General features: G+C 54.7%; 1 protein-coding gene across 1 annotated transcript; it reads right to left on the reverse strand.

The window, feature by feature from the left end:
• Positions 1-1,335: 1,335 nt before the first annotated feature.
• RAPGEFL1 (Rap guanine nucleotide exchange factor like 1) lies at positions 1,336-14,216 on the reverse strand. Its single transcript, XM_087826605.1, has 15 exons — positions 13,697-14,216; positions 10,755-10,830; positions 9,712-9,853; positions 9,419-9,516; positions 7,238-7,350; positions 6,829-6,996; positions 6,015-6,112; positions 5,781-5,903; positions 5,046-5,224; positions 4,844-4,934; positions 4,314-4,364; positions 3,938-4,025; positions 3,684-3,748; positions 3,240-3,294; positions 1,336-3,000 (listed from the first exon to the last, which is right to left on the reverse strand). The coding sequence occupies exons 1-15, from the start codon at positions 14,214-14,216 to the stop codon at positions 2,876-2,878; spliced, it is 1,992 nt and encodes a 663-aa protein (XP_087682731.1). The 3' UTR covers positions 1,336-2,875.
• Between the last annotated feature and the right edge of the window lie 265 nt (positions 14,217-14,481).

Consider the following 14,481-nt stretch of genomic DNA (forward strand, 5'->3'; position numbering starts at 1 on the left):
AAAAATTATATCTTTATTGATTTTAGAGAGAGGAAGGGAGAGAGAGAGAGACAGAAACATCAATGATGAGAGAGAGTCATTGATGAGCTGCCTCCTGCACGCCCCCAACTGGGGATCGAGCCTGCAACTGGGCATGTGCCCTGGCCGGGAATCGAACCAGGATCTCCTGAATCCTAGGCCAATGCTCAACTGCTGAGCCACACCCAGCTGGGCTGACTTAGGTTTTTAAAAGAGCACCCTGGCTGCAGTGGGGAGAACTAACTGGTGGGGTCAGGGGTGGGTTGGAGAGAGGAAGCTGAGAGCCCAAGTAGGAGGCCAGTGTAGTTGTCCAGGGAAGCCATGAAAGTGATTTGGACTAGGTGGTAATAGAGAAGTTATAGTCATGGTAATAGTGGCCCAATCCAGGATATATTCTGGAATTTTAGCCAATGGGACTGGCTGATGAGATGAGCGAGGGGTGAGAGAAAGAGCCATTAAGGGGGAGTCCTATATTCTTTCTTGCCTGGAAAACCCAGGTGGATGAGAGGACCATTTTCTGACATACAGAAGATCAAGAAAATAACAGATGTAGGATGAAGGAAGGTCACGGGTTCCTGTGCAGCTGTTTGCATGTATGATACCTCTTGGAGCGTAGGTTCTAGATGCCCCATGCCGTAACAGAACTGGTAACTCCTGGTTGTGTGAATAGTGCATGCTGTCTGCAAGGGACAGCTCTAGGTTAGAGGCCAAAGTCTGCCCTCTCGCTTGCCCTGTAACTTGGACCTTAGGTTAGGACTGCCCAGCCTCCACCTTCCTCCTTACATTGTTAGAATTAAACAAGATCACGTGTCTATGGCAGCCGGAACATGGAAGAACTAAAACATTCACTTTTCCAAGCTCCGGGCACGATGGGACACGTCTCATGAGTTTGGAGCCCTTTCCTCTCATCCATGTTTTCAAAGTCACTCCAGAACCTTCTTGCTGTGGGGCCTGGCACACTGAGAGCTGGTCCCCTCTTCCCTCCCTCAGCCCTTCCCCAGCCTCAAAGAAACAGAATGGAGAACAGCAGGAGTGTTGATTCATAGACTTTTATCGGCTTTTTTCCCACCCAGCAGTTTCTGCAAAGCCAACTGAGCCTGTACAGTACACACGGTTCACTCTGTTAAAGCTGTGGGCACGGGGAGAGGTCTGGAGGCCCCAGGGAAGCAGCAGGGCAGAAGTGAAGGCTGGGGGGGGAGCGGCCAGGACTGGACGGGTGGGCCCCGGTGCCGGAGGAGGGTTGGGGGAGCTGGAGTGAGCAGGCTGCTGAGGGGTCGCGAGGAAGGGCAGCTGCAAGAAGAGGGCATCAGCAGGTGCAGGGAGGAGGCAGGGAGCAGGATGAGGGCCTTGGTCACTGTCTTTAAGGGATGGAAGGGATGGGACACAGCGACCGCATCAGTGGGGGTGGGGGAGGGGAGTCCATAGACATTTTTTGGCGGCAGGAACAAGACAGGCCGCTGTATAAAAGGGACTGTACAACATAACCTATAATACATTGTTTACATATCATACAAGGCTCTTTCCCTCTTTGAGTTTTAAAAAATAAAATTACAATTCCAGAGCTTTTGGTAAAAAATATATACACCCTCAGAGCAGCAACAGCTCTGCAGGTTTTGCTGCTGCTGCTGCCTCTTCAGAAGGGAAAGAGGTGCCAGAAAGGAGAGTGAGGCTGCGCCGGGAACCTCACCCAGTAGCTGCCAGGGGCCCCTGCGCCCCTCAGCCCGGGAGGCCCATGATGGGAGAGGGAGGGGAGACAGAGGTAATAAAGGCATCGTTAGAGTCCAATCTGCCTTTACAGTCTCCGCCGTTCCCTCCCCCTACTTTGGGCGTCTGCCTGCCCCCAGGTACAGGGGTCTAGCCCACCCCAGCCTGACGGGGAGGACCCAGGGGAAGTCAAGACAGGAAAAGATCATGTTCTTAGTGTCAGACACAGAGCCAGAAGGGGGATGACAACTCCCTTCTTAGCAGCGAGCCAGCCCAGAAGCAGGAGTGTGGGCAGCAGGTACCCCTGCCTCCTGATACCACCAGGGCCCATTCCCCTGCAGCAGCCGAGGCCCGTGTTTCCCTGAGCATCGTTTATCTTCTCACTGGAGCCCACCCAGGGACCTTCGGGAGGCCTGCCGGGGGTTCTCAAGGGCTGGTGGGTAACCCCTGCCACCTGCTGCTCCCCGTCCTCAGAGCAGCTTCGCCCACAAGCCTGGGGAAGCAGGGCAGCAGGAGTAACTGAGCAGGGAGGGCGGGCGTGGGGGCGCACCCACAGCGCACTGACCCAGGGGCAGAGCAGGCAAGGGCAGCACCAAACAGGACCACCCCCCACCGCACAACCAACCCCCTCCCTCGATTATCAGATGCACTTCCGCTCCTTAAAGGGGGGCCCACGCACACGCATGCCCACAGACACACAGACACAGGGCAATATGATATTCAGAGGGGTACATCCAGGGGTCCCAGCCCCGACCAGGGGGAACAGGAACAGGTGGTGGAGAGGAAGGCTGCCAGTCCCTCCCCCACCTCAGCTCTGCCAGGACCCGGAGGGTGCTCCGCTTTCCGTCCTGCTTGGAAAGAGGAGGTTGGGAACTCCCTCGATGGGAGGGGACAGAGGAAAGAGCTCTGTGCCCCCTTTCCCTGCAAGGGCAGGAACCAGCTGAGTGTGGTTTTGGCTTGAAGGAGCAAGGGGGAGAGAATTCAGCAGGATAAATAGGCTTATGAGTCCCCGAGAAAGTCCGTCCAACTCTTTCCCATGGACTGGGAAGTTGTTCCTGGGGAAAGATGTTGGAGGTGGTTTGGGACATCGCACAAAGTGCTTGAGTGTCAGGTGCCCGAGGAGCCCGGTGGGGGCTGACTAAAACCCCTGTCCTCACTGATTATTGGCCTCCAGCTTGTAGGAAAGTTCAAAGAGGAGGTTCTGGTTGTCGATGACCTGGAACTGGCGCACGTAGGCCTTGGTCTGTAGGTGGTGGGGGGACGCCTCCATATCCAGGCCTGGGGTGTAAGGAGAGAGAGGCGATTAGGCTGCCAGGCTCTCTTACTCTACACACACTGGCCCGAGGATAAGGGTGCAGACTGGCACAGGTGTGGAGCAGGAGGGCCCCTGGGGAAGCCAAGGAGAGCATGGAGAACTGCCAAGTTTAAGGAAATAAACACTGAGCAGGGATTTCTCCCCAGAACCCTCCCACTCAGTAAAAACTACCTGTAGTGCTCTCAGAACCCGGAGTACTCACAAAGGGGCCGGCTCCGGTATTTGCGGACTGTCCTCACTTTTTCAGCCACTGAATGCTGGGGGATGACAAGGAATGAGCCCTGAAAAGGGCACAGGAAGATGCTCCCCACTTAAGCTCCTCCCCTTCCTCTAATCTCCAACTCTGCTGGTTTTACTCCCTACAGTCCCCAATTCTGGAGGGTCTCTAAAGCACCAAAGAAGTGGGTGTAACAGGGTGCCAGATGAGGGGGAGGTAGATTTGCTACCCCCCACCCCTCGGAGCTGCCTGTCAGCTTTGCCACCCGCGGGCGGGTTGCCACAGTGATGCCACCAGGGAGATAGTTGGGAATCTGTCAGGCAAGCTGGGCACCATGGAGAAAGGCTGCTGCTGTCTTTAGGGGGTGCCAGGAGAGGGGGAGGATGCCATCCCCCCACTCATGGGACTGGGGTTGGCAGTGCCACTTACCAATTTCTCGATATTCACCAAACCATCCACAAGGGTCTTACTCCCCTCATGCAGGAAAGTCAGGTCTAGGGGATGGAGAGAGAAGCAAGTAAGAAAGGAGGTCCAAAGCGCCCTTTCCCTGCCCTGGAATCCACTCAGTCTTGGGAGGCTCCTCACCTCTGGACACTCAGAGCTCAGTTGGGGGGGAGACTGAGAGTCAGAACTGGGGCATGAAGAATGTGGACAGAGAAGCATAGTTTGGGAACAACTCTCACCTTTGAGGATCAGAGGCACAAAAGGAATCACAGGAGGTTTCATCTTGGAGATGACTTCTCGGTAGCTTTTGTGGTTCCTGCAGGGGTCCTGGCATCCCACAGAAGAGGGATAAAGGGATAGATGGGCCCAGGGTACCCCAAAGACATCCCCCATTCCCTCCCTCATCCCCTGCCCTAGCAGATAGGAATATGAAGCCATGTCTAGCTGAGGGTGTGCTGGGGAAGGTCTGGATTGCTCTCCAGCATGGTGGGAAGAGGAGGGGGCATCCCAGGCACTAAAAACCTTGAAAGGGAAGCCTGAGGAGGAAGGTTTATGAGAACAGAGAGTCTCTGGGATACAAGTCCAGGGGCAGATAAAAAAGCCAAACCCACTCACCGTCAGGTTCTCAAATTTGCGGAACAAGTTCTTGAATTTCCCTGGCAGCTTCTGCAGAGAGTGTGAAGGAAGAAGGACTGTCAGAGTGGAGCTCCTTGTTTCGTGGGAGCTTCTGAAATCCCCAGGCGTTAGAGGGGGAAAGGGCCTGAGTGTCTTGCAGGGGCTGGGAAACTGGTAGGTGGGGAAGTGGAGTCACCCTTGGCTGGATCTGGGGAGCTGGAAGCCTCCCAGAGAAATGAATTATTCTGGGGAAATTGAGGCCTCTGCTATGCACCAAGGAACCTCACTGAGTGCTGGCTGAAATGGGACAGCCACCTCTGCGACCTGGCCTGGGTGGCCTGCCCTCCCACTCAGGCGGGCCTTGTTACTAATCTGCGCAAGGACAGGGGTCAGAGCTGTGTGCCCTGGGGCTGTATGAGAGCCTCCTTCCAACTGAGGTGAACCCAGGACGTCAAGCCTGAGGCTGGAGGCCAAGGTCCCCAGGTGGGCCGGCAAGGGCGGAGCAGAGTCACGGGAAGAGGCTGCCTTACCTCCCAGGTGAGCCGCAGGCGGCTGACGGCCGCGTTGTCCAGCCCCATGACCACGGCGTAGAAGGACAGCAGGTCCTGGTTCTGCTTGCAGCTGCGGGGTTGGGAGGCGGGGTCGGCGGCGGTCAGGGGGCCGCGGCCCGCGCCCCCTTCCACACCCGGCCTCAGTGCCCGGGTCCCCCGCCCCTCCGCCCGCCGCACTCACATGGCCGCGATCTTGATGAACTTCTTGAGCAGCTGCACGCGCTTGCCCGGGGCCTCGCAGAGCAGCACCTCCGTGGCCACCCAGTGGGTGACCTCGCTGCAGCGCTGCAGGAGCAGCTCCAGGTTGGCCGTCTCCCGGCGGCCGCGCTCCCCGTGGAACACGTAGTCCACGAACTCCAGCTGCACCCGCGGCGGGGGGGGGGGGGGGGGAGCGGGGGGGGGGCAGGGGGCAGGGGGGGCAGGGCGGGGGGTGTGGGTGGGAAGATGGCAGAGCAAGGCGGTGAGGGGGGAAAGGCAGGAGGGTGGGGGCGGGAGGGGTAGAAAATAGAGAAGACGGGGGACAGGACAGGATGCCACAGAGATGGGAGGAAAAACAACCGATATGAATAATCCTCTACTGAGCCAGGTGCCAGGCACTCAACCCATCTAATAGACATCACTGGCGCTGCCTTATTTTCTTTAATAGTGAATATTTAAAAAATACTAATCACGGTTCAGGTTCTGTGTAAGCAGCCCTTGGGACCTGAACCACCCTGCTTAGGGGGTCTCTCTCTTTGCTTTTTTCTCAGATGAGGGGGGCAAAGGCTCCGGGTTTTGGTGGTGCATTGCCGAGGGCCTGCGGCAAGTGAGTGTCTAACCAGGGAGTTCAGCTGCAGAAACTGCCTCACTCCAGGTGCCCACATTTGGCACATTTCTCCCTCCTGACCCCTAGCCCAGCACCAGCCTCAGTCCCCACCTCATGCACACATCGGAACAGCTCCCAGTGGAAGGCAGTAAGGTGGTTGGCAACGTCCTCAGGCTCCACTCGGTGGATCTCTGTGTCTCCAGGGGAGACCTGGATTTCCTCTGGGAGGGGCACCTGGTGGCAGGCAGGGGTACCGGTCTGGGCTCCACTCTGGGTTTGTGAGTTTCTGTTCATAGCCCCTCACAGCCCTCACTCCCAGCCAAGGCCTTGTGAACACATTCTTACCAGGGCCTCATAGCTGTCCCGGGTGCAGGCAAACAGGTGGCTGTTGATGCCCAGCGTGGTGAAGACACAGTCTTCAGTTGGCTGGAGAAGGACTTTCTCTGCAGAAAAACGAGCTGCTCTGCCTCAGCCCCAGCCACCTGCACCCTCACACATCCCGGCCACTGTCGCCATCCCACCCCGAAACTCCTCACCCTGCACAGACACATTCTAGACTAATGGGACTTGTATTATCATCAGTTTATGCCATATTTTTCTGATATTTTTCAAATAATGACTTCTTTTGCATTTATAACCTCTTTTTTGCTCCCAATGTTCTTTCACAGCTCTTCTCTCATTCTTTCATCCCTGTGACACTGGAAAAGCAGGAATTTTTTCCTGTCTTAGAGGGAAATAAGGCTATGATGATATTGCAAGCTTTCTGCCTTCCACAGGGATTGGAAGCCCACCCTGTCTTTAGCCTCAAAAACATAGCATCCTTAGGTACTCAACTAGATTAAAGGACTAGATCCCAAGGCGAGTAAGTCAGGCACCCAGATCAGCATCCAAGTGTCCTCAACCAGTGCTTCCCAAATTTCAGTGTGCATAGAATAATAGCCTGGGGATCTTGTTAAAATGCACATTCTGATTCAGCAGGTCTGGAGTGGGGTCTGAAATATTGCATTTTTAATAAGCTCCCAGGAGATGCTCATGGAGCTGGTCCCAGCACCACAGTTCAAGTAACCAGTGCCTAGAAGTCAGTTTTTACCCTGTCCCAGGGCACTGGGCTTGTGAGTTTTTCTTCTAGGGTCCCAGCCAAGCTCTTCCTGACCCTCACCTCCTGAAGAGGCCACAGCTACCAGGATAAGGGAATCCTCACGCCCCGCAGGCTCCTCTGAGTACTGCAGTTTCTCCGTCACAGAGCCCAGAATGTCTTGCACAGAGGCTGAGAGGCGGCTGCGTATGGTCACGTAAGAGTGGTCAGGCATGTAGACCCGGCAGAAGACTGGACAGAGACAGGAAGGTGGCTTTCATCAGAGGGCAGAATGACAGCACTGGCACAGGCCCCTCCAGGACACCTGTGCTCCCCACTCCATCCCACCCCTAACCCTAAAATGGTTGGCCTCTGAAAAAAGGACTGGGTCTACTACACAGGGAGACTCCATGGAAGGTGCCCAAGGCCCAAGACCCCACTGGACCCCCTGAGCCACTCAGAAAGCCCTTCCCCTCCTAATGCCCACACTCACTCTCATCAGAGCCCCGGAAGGCCACTCGGGTCTGCAGACAGGAGTCTATCCGACGGAAGTGGCGGAAGAGTGGCTTCACCTGCTTGTTGGGCAGCTGGCTCTCCTCTGGGATCCTGGCATGGACACAGCTGGGCATCAGGAAGCCCTACCAGGCATATGGAGCACCAGGTAGGCAACACCAAGCAGGGATATCAGAACTGGGGCAAGGATGCACTGGCATCAGGTTCAGAAGTGAGGACAATGGCCAGCAGGGGACAACTGTCCAAGTGACCCAAATCAAATGCCACCTCTTCCATGAATTCTTGTCTGATCCACCCACCCACCAGGAAAGACCACTTTTAATTTTTTTTTTTTTTTTTTGCTATAGGACAGTGGGCTAATATTTGTTTATGTTTGAGTCTTTTCTCTTCTACAAGGTTGCGAGCTTTTGAGGGCTGGGATTTGTTCTTACTGAATTCTGTTTTCGTCCTCCAGGCCTAGCACATTGCTCGGCACATGGAAGCTGTAGGTCATCAGCTGTTTGCTGAATTTTGCCAACAAGAACTTCACAGTCTGGGAGGGAGACAGATGTGCATACAGCTGCTTCTAACACAAGGCAGGCGTTAGGTGATATAACAAAGGTGCATGGAGAGTTATGTTGGTATGGGGGAGGGGGAAAGCTATTCCCAAAAGGGAAAACCTGGGGAACTTTTATTGAGAAGCTGGCATTTGACCTGGCCCTTGACGGACAACAGGAAGAGAAAGGGGTGGGAGGAGGTCCTTCTGGAATAGACCATGTAAATGACAGCAGGAAGTTGGGAAAGCACAAAAGTTTAGGGAATGGGGTGTATAAGGAGTGTCGTGGGCATAGGGCTTTGTAGGAATTAAGATGAGAGGGATTAACAGAAGACAGAAAGGGAAGGGTGTTGAATTCCGTGCCAAGATGTTGCAACTTTGTCATATAGGCAATGGGGAGCCATGATGTTTTTGGAACGGGAGTGTGATGTCAAGGTGCAAAGATCTCTCTGGTGTCAGCATTAGAAGGAAGAGACAGACATAAGACCATGAGCTGAAGCCCTGGATTGGAGGCTGTGGCAGTAATCCAGGTGAGACATAATGAAGCCTAAACGAGGCTTGTGGTGGTAGGGACTGAAAGGAGAGAAACTGAAAGGGCCAGAGGTATGGGTGGATAGATGGACAGATGGACAGATGGATGGATGGAAGGATGGATGGATGTAGTGGTGTTTTAAAGCCTGTCACTTTTGCTCATGATAGCAGATTGCTAAATTTCGCCAACTGGTGTTTAAATAAAGCTATTTAAAAAGTATGCAAGCCCTGGCCAGGTAGCTCAGCTGGTTAGAGCATTGTCCCAACACACCAAGGTTGAGGGTTTGATCCCCGGTCAGGGCACATATAAGAAGCAACCAACGAGTGCATGAATAAGTGGAACAACAAATCAGTATTTCTCTCTAGAAAAATCAATTATAAAAAATTAAAGTGTGTGTTTATGTGTTTCTAATCTTACAGCCAAATTCTTACTAAAAAAGTAGTCTCCTAGTTGTTTTACTACATTTCACTATTATCTATGCTCTTACGGTTATTTCATCTATGGTATTTGTGTAAATACTACATAATGTGTGGTGGAAATACTACATAATGATCTCTACTGCATGTCTCTTCCCAGCTTCACATTCAGTGATGTCATGTTGGTAGCTTGAAATCAGCCATGGTGAGAGAATTCATACCATGGAAATCAGCAAAAGCTACAAATCAGGGTTTTTCCCCTGAAGTGCTGGTTGTAAAATATTTACCAGTACACCACTGGAATGGATGAAAAAAGTGACTGAAGCCATGGCTGGTGTGGCTCAGTTGGTTGGAGGGTCATCCCATACACCAAAAGGTCAAGGGTTCAGTTTCCAGTCAGAGCACATACCCAGGTTGTGGGTTCAAGCCTCGGTCATACAGAAGGCAACCGGTCTATGTTTCTCTCTCACTCTCTCCCCATTTCCCTTCCCCCTCTCTGAAATCAATAAGAACATATCCTCGGGTGAGGACTGGGGAAAAAAAGTGACTGGAGACAGTCTTTGTGCTACTGTCCAGTAAGAGAGAGGGACTGAAATACTGGAGCCAAAAGGCCAGAGGCAGCCCCTCTAAGAGAGGAACACTTCTCTCCTGTCCCTTTCCCAAACCCATTCCCCTCACTTTAGCTCCACTGTTTCCACAAGCTGGTGCAGCCTCAATGTGTCTTCTCGGAGGTCCTGGTAAAGGGACTCATCCTTCATAATCAGCAGGTACAGATCCTGGGAAGAGGAGGAAAGAGGTGAGGACATCACTCTTTGTAAGGCCTCCATGCCTTCGAGCATAGCAGAACCATATAAGCTAAGGCCCCCCGGCATCTTTTCCTTCTGGTCCCCAGCTTGACGAGTATGGCTCCTTGAAAAGGGCCCCTTCCAGAGCTAAGAACCCTCTAACCCGCCTTTTCTTCCCAGGCCCACCTTGATGATGCGGCCGGCCCCCTCCTCCTCCTGCAGCAGCCCCTGGTAGGTGTCCAAGAAATGAAGGAGCATGGCTAGGCAGGCCTGCTTCTGGCCCAGGCCCTCGGGGCCCTCCTTGCCTCCTGCCAAGACAAAGCTGACCCCTAAGTTAAGAAAAAACCCTGGCCAGGGAGACCTGAGGAAACTGAGAAGGGAGATGGGAGGCTAACACCCCCCCCCCATATTCTCTAGGTTTGGGGCCAGGGAGAAAAGAGATCCAGGGGTCCCTGGAACCAGAACCCCCTCATGCCCCAGCCCAGAGTAGGTAGGGATGGCACCCACTTGACCACATCCAGCACCCACCTCTGAATTTCACTTGAGGATACCCTGTCTGGACACACCCAATCCCCACCAGGAAACGCCTGAGTTCACAGCAAGCTGATAAAGGTCAATGGTGCTCACCACAAACCTGACCATACCTCCGTGTAAGTAAGGCCTAGTGTTTCTAAGAGAGCCTATGATATTCTACTCAGTAGTCTGACATTTGCAGTTAGGTCCTAAAATAACTCAGTGAGAGGCCCTATGCTTACATGAGACCCTATGAATAGCCCAGCCAGTGGCTCGTCTCTAGTAGACCCTACAGAAGCACAGCCATGACCTGATGTTTACATCAGACCCTGTAATAAGGCACTGGGCAACCAGATGTTTAGAACAACAATTCAGTGGGGAGAGAGGCACTCTTAATAGAATAATAACACCTTACATTTGTACAGGGCCTTGCAATCTCCAAAGCACTCCCACATCTGCGATCAGATCTATCTCCACAGCAGCTCTGTAGGTAGGCAGAGCAAGTGCTATTTACCCCCATTTTATAGAAGAGGAAACTGAGGCCCCAGGAGGTTAGGTGATCTGCTCAAGGTCACACAGCTGGTGAGTAGAAAAACTGGGGCTGAAATCCAAGTGTGTTTCATAAGGGAGAGTTTAGGCCCTGACATCACATGTGGGATGGTGGGAGTGGCTCCCTCCTGACCTCCCCTTTTGCAGGCTCCACAAAAGGATATTACTGGTGTAGCTCCTGCAGAAACTTCTCCGTGGGGAGGAAGAGAGAATGGGTGAGGACGATGTCATCCAGCAGGATATCTGTGGAGATCAATTGGCACCACTGATATCAGGAGGGCACTTCTAGGACTCAACTTCTAGGACATTTCCCACCCCACTCTCTTGCCTCCAAGGGTGAGTTCTCCTTAGCCAGACCTGCCCCATCATGCTCTATACACACGTGTGTGTGTGTGTGTGTGTGTGTGTGTGTGTGTGTGTGTGTGTGTGTGAAGGTTCTGGACAGCCGCTGCCGCAGTGGGGTTGGCAGCTGACAAGGCAGCTGGAGGGAAGGAGGGGGGCACCCTTCAATGGCCACACCCACTTCTCTTCAGCGTGTGTGGGAAGCTGGTCAGATAATACACCAAGCTTGAGATCTGCCCCCTGAAAAGAGGTAGCCCACAGAAGAGTCTCTAGACAGAGACAACTTCTAAACACAGAGGTCAGGGTCAGCAGGGTGTATGTGTGTATATCCCTCCTCCCCTCCCCACTCCCTACCTAACAGCTTTGAGTTCCAACAAGGCAGGTGAGAACCAGCCCCATTTAAAGGGAGATGGAGCAACTGCCATCTCTTTGATCCTAAAGCCTTTAAAGAGAAAAGCCCTGTGTCCTTTAGATGCCTAGAGATGGTAGGGTTAATAGTGGAAGGGTGGAGGGGAGTGGCTCCTCCCACCACCCCTTACCCCTCCATACCCCCATCTGGGCCTGGCTCAGCCAGTCAGCCAGGTACAGGTCGCCCTGACTTGCATCCAGCCCTAGGGTGGGGCAGGGCAGCCTGGCACACACAGACAGGCTGGGCACAGGGAGGGAGCCAGGTGTCCTCACCAGGACAGGTTAGGGCCAGGTCCCCAGGCACTGCTCCAGGACAAAACCAAGGCTTCTTGGCTCACCATCCCCTGGCCTCCAATTCTAGCCATGAAGGTGGAGGAGGAGACCCTCTACTTCAACTCTCATTTCACAAATGAGAAGAAACCGAGGCCCAGGGCTGGGACGGACTTGCCTGGAGCTGGGCTAAGAACTCACACTTCTGAATCTTTTTTCCTTTCTCAATATGCCTGAGGCAGAGTATCTGGGTAGAACCAGTGGTCGAATGGGGCTGCTTAACTTTTGAGAGACTGGATAGTTTGGGGTGCCTTCTGTAAGTCCCCTCCTCCCACACATCCTGGGAGGGAACCAAGATGGCTTAAGAACACTGGGTGTATAGGAGAATATCAGAGTGGCAGGTTAAGCTGATTCTCAGAGACTCTGGGACTGGTTTGGGGTTCCCCAAACCAGTTACTCTGGGAATGGAGCCTGCCAGGCCAGGTAATACAGGTGGCAATCAATTCAGGAGTCCTTCCCCAAGGAAGACTGAGCAGAGTCTGTGGCACCAGGCACCAGAAAAACAGTTTCTGCCTTTACCTCTCTGCCCAGCATAAGTCTGAGAGCACCCCCATCCCAATGTCCAGCTCCAGGAATGGGGGACTAGGAATAGAGACGCCCAACACCCTTCCTATACTTTTTTTTTTTTTTAAGCGAAAGCAAGAGTTTATTTAAGGAGATGAAAGCTCCTGCCACAGCGAGAGGGGTCCAAAAAGGCAGCCCTTTTTTTTTCTCCTTCCTATACTCTTTATTCCACTGGAGAATTAAATCAGAGCAAAGGAAGAAGAGCACAGGGCAGAATGAGGGAGATGCTGCTGTGGGGGCTACATTTTGGCGTCTGTCTCTTCCAAGGCAGGCTCTGGTCCAATGCACAGCCTCCCCAGGGAATGTGTCATAGAGACACAGGGTGTGTAGTGTAGGCGGGAAGTTATGGTTAGGAGAGCTGTATGTGTTTGATATTTTTCTAATTAAATCCAAAAGGTGTCAGCTCCCCAGGGCAGCTACAGCCTGAACCAAAGAGGGCCCAGGTCTTGAGAAAAATTTAGGGGAGTGGAGGGAGCCCTCTTCCACACACCTAGGCTAGGGCTCCCTGAAGGAGTCTGAGAGCACAGTGGGAAATTCCCATCTTGAAATTCTCAACCAGGGCTCCCAATCCCCAGACCCTGCTGGGCTTAGTGAAATGCCAAGAGCTAAACCTAAAGACCCACAGGTCTTCTATCTCAGCAACTAACCAGCAATTCGGGGCCTCAGTTTCCTCAAAGTCCCCTCAGTAGGGATGCTGGTGGGGAGTGGTGAAATAGCATCATCATTTAGGGAATAAGCCTCTCAGGGTGTGGTTATTATTTTTGAAAGAGGCTGTATGCTGAGGCCTGCCAGGGAAGGGTGGAAGTTGGAAACCCCCCTAACACACCACAGGGCCCTGATGTCTGCCCAGCCATCTCTCCCCCAACACCACCTCTGAGTCAGCCCCCAACTAGAACACCTCCCCCCCCCCCCCCCCAAGCTGCTAAGGACAATGCATCCCTTTGCCCGAGCTCAGAACCCAGCTCAGGCCCTGTGCCTGTCTGGCACTGCCCCGCTGATTGGGCCAGCCCTCTGCTCTGGGTTTCTAAATCGAATGGGGGACTCCTGGAAGGTCTTTCAGGCTTGGGCACCTCCGTGGGGGGAGGGGGACACGGGCTGCGCTGAGCAGCTTCCATCTTAGTGTGTCAGGCCCTAATTTTGGGCCCAGAAGGAGCTAATCAACATCAGGGACCCAAGAGTCTATGGATAAAATGTCCAGGGGAAAGGAAGGGTGGCTTAAGGAGAGACAGAGGTGCAGCTTCTTTTCCAGCTGTGGGTGAGGCTGCTACAGGGAGCAAGGTGGCACTGCCACTTCTGTTCCCCAGAAGGGTCTGTTCCTCCGATGAGCCCCTACCCCACTTCAGCCGACCACTCAACCCCCACACCGAGGCTCCAACACAGCGCCACCCCCAAGCTCCAAGGGCAAGGAAGAGGAACCAGGTGACAACCCCCTACCCGGGGATGGATGAACCAGACGACTCCTTACCTGAGGCGGCGCTGTCCCTGGTGGCCACTCCGGCCAGCCGCTGCAGAACCCGGTTCAGAAGATGCTCCGGCCGCTCGGGGGCGCCCAGGGGGGCCCAGGGGGGGGAAGTCAGGGGCTCGCCCGGGGACAGCTCGTCGGAGGAGTACGAGGAAGGGGAGCGCAGGGGCCCCCCTCCCACGAGCGGCCCAGGCCCCGGCACCTCTTCTAACTGCAGCCAACAGGGTCCCCCGCTGCCGAGCTCCTCCGTGACCCCCGCCGGCTCTCCACCTTCCTCCTCCGGGGCCGGCTCCAGCCCCGGCTCAGCGGGGGGCTCCCGAAGGAAAGCTGGGAGCAGCAGGCGAGACACGCTCTGACGCCGCTGCAGTGGCCGCGGTCCCCCGGCTGAACCGCCGCCCCCGCCAGGTCCCCCACCCCCTCCAGGCCCGCCGCAGCTCCCAGGACCCCCGCCGGGACCTCCCGCCACCGTTCGCCCCGCCAGCTGCGACGTCTGCTTCTTCAGAAATTTCTCCAGTGGCTTCATGCCCCCCCACCCGCCCCTCTTCTCGGGGCCGCCGGGGGACCCAGGTGTCCCAGGCGCGGGCGGGGGGGCGGGGACACGATGCTCAGAGCCGGAGGGACTGAGCGGAGGGCCGTGCCAGGCGCAGGACTGGGGGCCAGAGGTGCCCGAGGCTCGCTGGCCAGAGCCCAGTGGCCAATGGCCCGGGGAGGTGCCAGAGGGACGGGGTGCCCGTCGTTAGTGGCCTCCCATGCCGGCTGCAGCCGGCCTGCGGCCCGAAGGGTGGGTA

The sequence above is a fragment of the Miniopterus natalensis genome, chromosome 17 (assembly GCF_054644295.1).
Source record: "Miniopterus natalensis isolate mMinNat1 chromosome 17, mMinNat1.hap1, whole genome shotgun sequence".
Classification (NCBI taxonomy): domain Eukaryota; kingdom Metazoa; phylum Chordata; class Mammalia; order Chiroptera; family Miniopteridae; genus Miniopterus; species Miniopterus natalensis.